Source organism: Oncorhynchus tshawytscha, linkage group LG05 (assembly GCF_018296145.1).
Source record: "Oncorhynchus tshawytscha isolate Ot180627B linkage group LG05, Otsh_v2.0, whole genome shotgun sequence".
Lineage (NCBI taxonomy): Eukaryota > Metazoa > Chordata > Actinopteri > Salmoniformes > Salmonidae > Oncorhynchus > Oncorhynchus tshawytscha.
The window spans coordinates 51,785,762-51,794,379 of NC_056433.1; the positions used below are offsets into that span (position 1 = coordinate 51,785,762).

Below are 8,618 nucleotides of genomic sequence, written 5' to 3' on the forward strand. Positions count from 1 at the left end.
TAATAATTTAGCAGACACTTTTGTCGAGTGACTTACAGTCACACGTGTGTATATTTTTAGGTATGGATGGTCGTGGGAATCGAACCCACAACTTTGACATTGTAAGCGCCGCGCTCTACCAACTGAGCCATACATTCGTTAACTCTCTAGAAACCGGAGATGTCTACAGTAGTTTATCTCTACAGTACTTCTCAGAATCGGTTCTGGCTGCCTCGTCTACGGACACCAAGTGAACTGATTATGTTTGACCCTCCTCTCTCCCTGTAGACGTGGATGAGTGTTCCACTGAGGAGCACAACTGCAACCTCAACGCAGACTGTGTCAACACCCCAGGCTCCTACCGCTGTGCCTGCAAGGAGGGCTTCAATGGGGATGGCTTTTCCTGTTCTGATATGGATGAGTGTGCTGACAACGTGAACCTGTGTGAGAACGGCCAGTGTCTGAACGCTCCGGGTGGCTACCGCTGCGAGTGTGAGATGGGCTTCACCCCTACTGAGGACAGCAAGGCCTGCCAGGGTCAGAATAACACACACACACACACACACACACACACACACACACCATCGTTCTGACCATAGCCACTGACCGTATCTTTCTCTCTCTCTCTCCGGTAGACATCGACGAGTGTAACTTCCAGAACATCTGTGTGTTTGGAACGTGTCAGAACCTCCCGGGGATGTTCCGGTGTGTGTGTGACGACGGCTACGAGCTGGACCGCAGCGGAGGAAACTGCACTGGTGAGAAGCACACACCCTCTGCCATACTCTGATAACTCTGCCACGGCATCACGACCAAGCCAATCTGGCAGCCCTCATATTTCGCCATCAATTTGGACTTTGTATTCCCTCGTTGTGCCACTCAATCTCTCTGTCATGTGCAGCCGCAGCAAGTCTGTGACTTTATCAAGGCTCTTTCTGCTTTCTCCAGTCCTCTCAGTCTAAGTGCATAGCTTTCATATAGTGCATGTGTGTGTGGATCTATGTGTGTTATTTAATGTTGGTCATAAAGTGTGTGTGTGTACGTGCGTGTGTTCCAGACATTAATGAATGTGCGGACCCTGTGAACTGCATCAACGGCTTGTGTGTGAACACACCAGGAAGCTACCTGTGTAACTGCCCTCCGGACTTCGAGCTCAATCCAACTGGAGTGGGCTGTGTGGGTGAGTACTGGACACCTGGCATCAGAGCAATGCTAATGTCTGGTAGCCATGGAGATGAAGACTCCTCGGCCAATGAGTGAGTGGCAGGAAGTGTTGATGGATGTGTAACAATAATTCCTTTCCCTCATCTCAGACACACGAGTGGGCAACTGTTTCCTGGACACGTTGGCGCGTGGCGACGGTGGCATCTCCTGCAGCGCTGAGATCGGCGTGGGCGTCACCCGCGCCTCCTGCTGCTGCTCCCTGGGGGGAGCCTGGGGAAACCCCTGTGAACTCTGCCCCTCCATCAACTCCAGTACTTACTATAAAGCTTGGTCGAACCAAATAATGACAGACATGCTCTTTTTGTAGACAAACAAAACATCTTGGCCAATTCCACATATATTTTTGAGGAAAATGTGGTATGATCTTTTTGGGGTTGTGTTTTTGTCTGTAGCGGAGTACAAGACACTGTGTCCCGGAGGAGAGGGCTTCAGACCTAACCCCATCACTGTCATCCTGGAAGGTAAACACTGTTCGTCCATATCTTATTATCCCGTTGTATTTATTAAGAGTATGTCCCAACAAACTAAACCGGACTCCTTCTCCCACTGCCCCCACCAGACATTGATGAGTGCCAGGAGCTGCCAGGCCTGTGCCAGGGTGGCAACTGTGTCAACACCTTCGGTAGCTTCCAGTGTGAGTGCCCCGCAGGCTACTACCTCAACGAGGAGACACGCATCTGCGAGGGTAAGAGGGGAAAAGGTCACCGAAAGGGTCAAATGAGGTCTTTCTCCGGACTTTGCCAGTATTCATCTGATTCAGTTGACCGCCTAAAGCCCAAAATAGTGGAAGATAATCAAAGACAGTACTGTGTGTAACCATGTGTATTCTGTGTGTGTGTGTGTAGATATTGATGAGTGCACAGCCCACATTGGAATCTGTGGCCCTGGTACCTGCTACAACACCTTGGGGAACTACACCTGCGTGTGTCCTCCTGAGTACATGCAGGTCAACGGAGGAAACAACTGCATGGGTGAGTCAGACCACACTGGGTGTACTTACTAGATGATATATACAGTAAAAAGTCTAAAGTTTAGACACACCTACTCATTCAAGGGTTTTTCTTTATTTTTACTATTTTTAATATTGAAGACATCAAAACTATCAAATGACACATATGGAATCATGTAGTAACCAACAAAGTGTTAAACAAATCAAAATAGATTTTAGATTCTTCAAAGTAGCCACCCTTTGCCTTGATGATGGTTGAGAGAATGCCAAGAGTCTGCAAAGCTGTCATCAAGGCAAAGGGTGGCTACTTTGAAGAATCTAAAATAGAAAATATATTTGGATTTGTATAACACTGTTTTGGTTACTACATGATTCCATGCGTTATTTCATAGTTTTGATGTCTTCACTATTATTCTACAATGTAGAAAATAGTCAAAATAAAGAAAAACCCTTGAATGAGTAAGTAGGTGTGTCCAAACCTTTGACTGGGTGTGTGTGTGTGTGTGTGTGTTTGTGTGCGCGCGCGTGTGTGTGAATAAACATACAAACAGTTTAGTAACGGTTTACAAACGACAAGCAATTTACAAACAGTTAATGAGTTGTGTATTTATGATGAGTCATTCTCAACCCCGTCTCTGCTGACATCACAGACATGAGGAAGAGCGTGTGTTACCGCAACTTCAACGACACGTGTGAGAACGAGCTGTCGTTCAACATGACCAAGAAGATGTGCTGCTGTGCCTACAACGTGGGCAAAGCCTGGAACAAGCCCTGTGAAGCCTGCCCTACCCCTGTCACCTGTGAGCTGGAACATAAGACACTCGAGCACACACACTCGCATAAACACACATATACACACACTCATAGACACACTACCTCCAACTCTTTCATGACAGCCTCTAAATACGGTGTGTTCTTTTGGTGCCTAAGTTCACGCCGTCGTTTTGTCCTCTCTGCCACAGCGGAGTACCAGGTACTGTGTGGGAACCAGGCTCCTGGGTTCATCATAGACATCCACACAGGCAAGCCCATCGGTAAGGTCATCAGTAGGTCAAATAGGTCATTCTGGCCTACTGCTTGTTCAGAACAGAAACTGCTGAACTGCCGAAACCGATAGATACTATAATCATTATGTTATTACGTGGTACTACTGTAGAACAATAATAATCAAATATGATACGGTGCTATTATATAGTGGCTTTATGGAGTAGCTTTGTGAGTGAATGACTTCTAACAGAGCTGTTGCTGTGTTGTTCGCTAGATATTGATGAGTGTCGAGAGATCCCGGGGATATGTGCAAGCGGAGCGTGTATCAACCAGATAGGAAGCTTCCGCTGTGAATGTCCCATGGGCTTCAGCTACAACAATATACTGCTCATCTGTGAAGGTAAGGCTCAGACACACACACACACAATCATCACCTTTTTCCTTCTCATAAAGAAAAAAACGATCGTAAACATTCCCTCATATACACAGACGTACACACTTTATGTGGCCCTCAAACCAAATGTACCCGCACACAACACACACACGCACATCCACACACACACACACACACACACACTTAATAAGCAGTAAAGTTAATGCTGCCCTCTCTCTCTCACATGAATTGTGAAGACAGACAGCAGAGTATACTGGCCCTATAGGGGCCTAATGCCAGGGTCTGCCAGTCCAGGGGACTTAAATCACGCTAAAGCACCGAGGAACTGAACCCCAGCCAGTCTGGCACTGTTCTGTTTGGCCCTCCTCAGCCTCTGCATTACCTCACACTGGGCTTTTACTAGACAGTTATGACCACTGTGACTGATGGTCGCTGCCCGCTCTTGTTTTTCATTCCCTCCAGATATTGACGAGTGTAACAGCGGAGACAACCTGTGCCAACGCAACGCCAACTGTATCAACTTCCCAGGGAGCTACCGCTGCGAGTGCTCACCAGGCTTCAAGCTGTCCCCAAGTGGGGCCTGCGTGGGTGAGTCCCAACTCTGTGCCCGGGGCTGCGAGGATTTACCATCTCAGAACAAAAAGGGGGGGGGTGGAGAGATGAGATTATGTTGATAGTTTATAAGTGAAATGTACTACGGTGTGTTACCCTGTTGAGAGATAATTGTTTTGAGAGTTAGATGGTTTATTAGTCAATGGGAAAACACACTGAGATTATCAATATTAATGTATTTCATCTCCCCTACTATCATACCCCGTTCAAAGGCACTTAAATATGTTGTCTTGCCCATTCACCCTCTGAATAGCACACACACACACAAAATCCATATCTCAATTGTCTCAAGGCTTAAAAAACCTTCTTTAACCTTTCTCCTCCCCTTCATCTACTCTGAGTGGATTTAACAAGTGACATCAATAAGGGATCATAGCTTTCACCTGGATTCACCTGGTCAGCATGTCATGGAAATACTTTGTGTACTCAGTGTATATTTATGATCTCAATGGAACTTCCTGGTTAGATCGTTTATTTTAAATAAACTAAAAAGGTGTGTATCTTCTCTCCCTGTGTGTGTGTGTAGACCGCAACGAGTGCCAGGAGATCCCTAACGTGTGTAGCCACGGAGAGTGTATCGACACCCAGGGCAGCTACCGCTGTCTCTGCCACAACGGCTTCAAGGCCACCGCCGACCAGACAATGTGCATGGGTGAGTAAAGAGTCCCAGTAAACTCAATAGACTTACCACACAGTAGACACTCTACAGTTAGTTTTTCAATCATCTCACCTCTGTCTCACCCCCTGGTCTCGCTCCCGTCTCAGATATCGACGAGTGTGACAGACAGCCGTGTGGGAACGGAACCTGTAAGAACACAGTGGGCTCCTACAACTGTCTCTGCTTCCCTGGATTCGAGCTCACGCACAACAATGACTGCATGGGTACGTACGTATGACATCCCGAGGTATCTCATCCTGGAAAATAGCACTATGGCGACAGTAGTTCAGTCGAAATGTTAAAAGGGATTCTTTCGAGTAGCATATTTTGAATAAATATGAACTCTCTCCACTTCCCCATCCCCCTCCAGACATTGATGAGTGCAGTGCGTTGGTGGGTCAGGTGTGTAGGAACGGCCAGTGTATCAACAGCCTGGGATCCTTCCAGTGTCTCTGTCAGGATGGCTACGAACTCACCCCAGATGGAAAAAACTGTGTCGGTAAGCAACGTCAACACCCTAGCAACTCTAAACCTGGGTCAAGTACATTTGTCGTATACTTTCGAATATTTGATTCATGCTTGATTTAGTTAGCCTGGTACAATGGAGCCAATGCAACGGTCCCCAAAGTGCAAACCCCAAGCTAAATCAAGTATTTGGAAGTGTTTGATGTATGTCTTGGGGTGTATAATGTGTTTTCATGGAGGCGTACTGTATAATCACACAATGTTCTTCCTCAGATATCAATGAGTGTGTGAGTCTTCCTGGTACCTGCTCTCCTGGAACCTGTCAGAACCTGGACGGGTCGTTCCGCTGTATCTGCCCAACTGGATACGAGGTCCAGAACGACCAGTGTATAGGTAGGAGCCCTACACACACACACAAACACACACTCCGTCGCGCGCTTAACTATTGGAGGTGAAAGAGACCATTAACTTTGACGCAAGTTCACACTCACTGAATAGCTACCACAGAGAACATGACTTCATTACCTCTGCACATTCTGATCCCACCTGCTCACACAGATAGAGCCAGCACACGCCCCCACCTACACATCAGGGTGTCAACAACCTGCAGTGACCCTGCCTTCTGGCCCAACACACACCCACACCACACGCTGTGTAACAGCCTTATAGCCTTGTTGCAGCAGCACCATCTGGCCTTAGAGTTTGCCGTGATTTTGCGCTCATTCCCTCTCCCGCCTCTCATCCCTATTGCCCTGTCGGTCGCTCACTTTCTCTTCCAGATATCAACGAGTGTGAGGTGGAGCCCAATATCTGCCAGTTTGGCACGTGCACCAACACCCCAGGAAGTTTCCAGTGTATCTGCCAGAATGGCTTTGTCCTGTCGGACAATGGGCGCCGCTGTTTTGGTGAGAGAGAGAGAGAACTGTACGTTACAGTAGTCATTAAATGGCCAAGTAACAGATGTGTTAGAAATCACAGCACCTCTGTCCTTCCCAGCAGACCCACTATTGGGAGTCTATTGTCTGCTATATCCACCTGACTGTGTTTTTCTCCCCCAACCCACTCTGTATGACAGATACCAGAGAGAGCTTCTGTTTCACCCGCTTCGAGTCAGGCAAGTGTTCTGTGCCCAAGGCCTTCAACACCACCAAGGCCAAGTGCTGCTGCAGCAAGATGCCAGGCGAGGGCTGGGGAGACCCGTGCGAGCTGTGCCCACACGATAGCGAGGGTGAGTCACGAGCATGACACACACGTTCCACACACACACACACCTCACTTCCAGTACTTTTCCATTCAAAGTTTGTTATGATAACATATTCCTCAACACAAGCCAGTTGATGAGAACTAGGCCTACTGGATCCTGTCCTGTCAGTGTGTGTACATTTAACGTCTAACGTCTCCTTGTGTCAACAGCGTCCTTTAAAAGCCTGTGTCCCTACGGCCATGGATCCCTGCCTGGACTTGGGGAAACCCGTGAGGGTGAGTGACAAGTGGCACGACTGGGCCAACCCCAGACATACCAACCCCTCAACTGAATCAGCTCTCTGATGACCAGATGTCAAAAATGTCTGGACAATAAACTGTCCTCGTCTGTCTTTCTGTAGATATGAACGAGTGTCTGGTCAACAAACTGTCCTCATCTGTCTTTCTGTAGACATGAACGAGTGTCTGGTCAATAAACTGTCCTCATCTGTTTTTCTGTAGATATGAACGAGTGTCTGGACAATAAACTGTCCTCATCTGTCTTTCTGTAGACATGAACGAGTGTCTGGACAATAAACTGTCCTCATCTGTCTTTCTGTAGATATGAACGAGTGTCTGGACAATAAACTGTCCTCATCTGTCTTTCTGTAGACATGAACGAGTGTCTGGACAATAAACTGTCCTCATCTGTTTTCTGTAGATATGAACGAGTGTCTGGACAATAAACTGTCCTCATCTGTCTTTCTGTAGACATGAACTGGACAATAAAGTGTCTGGACAATAAACTGTCCTCATCTGTTTTTCTGTAGATATGAACGAGTGTCTGGACAATAAACTGTCCTCATCTGTTTTCTGTAGATATGAACGAGTGTCTGGACAATAAACTGTCCTCATCTGTTTTTCTGTAGATATGAACTGTAGACATGAGTGTCTGGACAATAAACTGTCCTCATCTGTCTTTCTGTAGACATGAACGAGTGTCTGGACAATAAACTGTCCTCATCTGTTTTTCTGTAGATATGAACGAGTGTCTGGACAATAAACTGTCCTCATCTGTTTTTCTGTAGATATGAACGAGTGTCTGGACAATAAACTGTCCTCATCTGTCTTTCTGTAGACATGAACGAGTGTCTGGACAATAAACTGTCCTCATCTGTCTTTCTGTAGACATGAACGAGTGTCTGGACAATAAACTGTCCTCATCTGTTTTTCTGTAGACATGAACGAGTGTCTGGACAATAAACTGTCCTCATCTGTCTTTCTGTAGACATGAACGAGTGTCTGGACAATAAACTGTCCTCATCTGTTTTTCTGTAGACATGAACGAGTGTCTGGACAATAAACTGTCCTCATCTGTCTTTCTGTAGATATGAACGAGTGTCTGGACAATAAACTGTCCTCATCTGTCTTTCTGTAGACATGAATGAGTGTCTGGACAATAAACTGTCCTCATCTGTTTTTCTGTAGATATGAACGAGTGTCTGGACAATAAACTGTCCTCATCTGTCTTTCTGTAGACATGAACGAGTGTCTGGACAATAAACTGTCCTCATCTGTTTTTCTGTAGATATGAACGAGTGTCTGGACAACCCAGGCGTCTGTGTGAACGGTGTTTGTATCAACACGGACGGATCGTTCCGCTGCGAGTGTCCCTTTGGCTACAACCTGGACTATACCGGGGTCAACTGTGTTGGTGAGCTGACCTTTATTGGTGGTGATAATGATGATGAGGAGGATTAGATTTACTTTCCTTCAAGATTACATTCTTGTCAGAAGTCAACATACCTGAGGACAAATTAATTTACATGATCACCCTTCCCCTCTTCTCCCTCCTCCCTCCTCTCCCTCCCTCCTCTCCCTCCCCAGACACTGATGAGTGCTCTATAGGAAACCCCTGTGGTAATGGGACCTGTACTAATGTGGTGGGAGGCTTTGAGTGCTCCTGTCATGAAGGCTTCGAACCTGGCTCCATGATGACCTGTGAAGGTATGTAACATCATACAAACACACACCCGTGACCTTTCACCTGGGAAATTACAAACGCTTATGATGATATACCGTCCGATTGTACAATTATTCTTGTATGACAGAATGCTCATGTACTCATCTCTCTCTCCCCAGATATCAACGAGTGCTCTCTGAACCCC

The 8,618-nt window shown here is 46.6% G+C and overlaps 1 protein-coding gene across 3 annotated transcripts in view; it reads left to right on the forward strand.

Annotated features, from left to right (window-relative positions):
• The window catches only part of LOC112251550 (fibrillin 2b), a 96,884-nt gene that overhangs the window by 77,425 nt on the left and 10,841 nt on the right, over window positions 1-8,618 (forward strand). For all 3 annotated transcript variants that reach the window (XM_042322062.1, XM_042322064.1, XM_042322063.1), the window contains 21 exons: window positions 268-516; window positions 615-737; window positions 1,037-1,159; window positions 1,293-1,454; window positions 1,596-1,664; window positions 1,763-1,888; window positions 2,049-2,174; window positions 2,803-2,952; window positions 3,115-3,186; window positions 3,414-3,539; window positions 3,996-4,121; window positions 4,672-4,797; window positions 4,911-5,027; window positions 5,174-5,302; window positions 5,542-5,661; window positions 6,048-6,173; window positions 6,344-6,496; window positions 6,682-6,747; window positions 8,039-8,164; window positions 8,338-8,457; window positions 8,593-8,618. The exon at window positions 8,593-8,618 is cut by the window's right edge and continues 97 nt beyond it. In XM_042322062.1, the coding sequence (XP_042177996.1) occupies window positions 268-516; window positions 615-737; window positions 1,037-1,159; window positions 1,293-1,454; window positions 1,596-1,664; window positions 1,763-1,888; window positions 2,049-2,174; window positions 2,803-2,952; window positions 3,115-3,186; window positions 3,414-3,539; window positions 3,996-4,121; window positions 4,672-4,797; window positions 4,911-5,027; window positions 5,174-5,302; window positions 5,542-5,661; window positions 6,048-6,173; window positions 6,344-6,496; window positions 6,682-6,747; window positions 8,039-8,164; window positions 8,338-8,457; window positions 8,593-8,618 (2,561 nt within the window). The remainder of the gene's footprint in view (window positions 1-267; window positions 517-614; window positions 738-1,036; window positions 1,160-1,292; window positions 1,455-1,595; window positions 1,665-1,762; window positions 1,889-2,048; window positions 2,175-2,802; window positions 2,953-3,114; window positions 3,187-3,413; window positions 3,540-3,995; window positions 4,122-4,671; window positions 4,798-4,910; window positions 5,028-5,173; window positions 5,303-5,541; window positions 5,662-6,047; window positions 6,174-6,343; window positions 6,497-6,681; window positions 6,748-8,038; window positions 8,165-8,337; window positions 8,458-8,592) is intronic.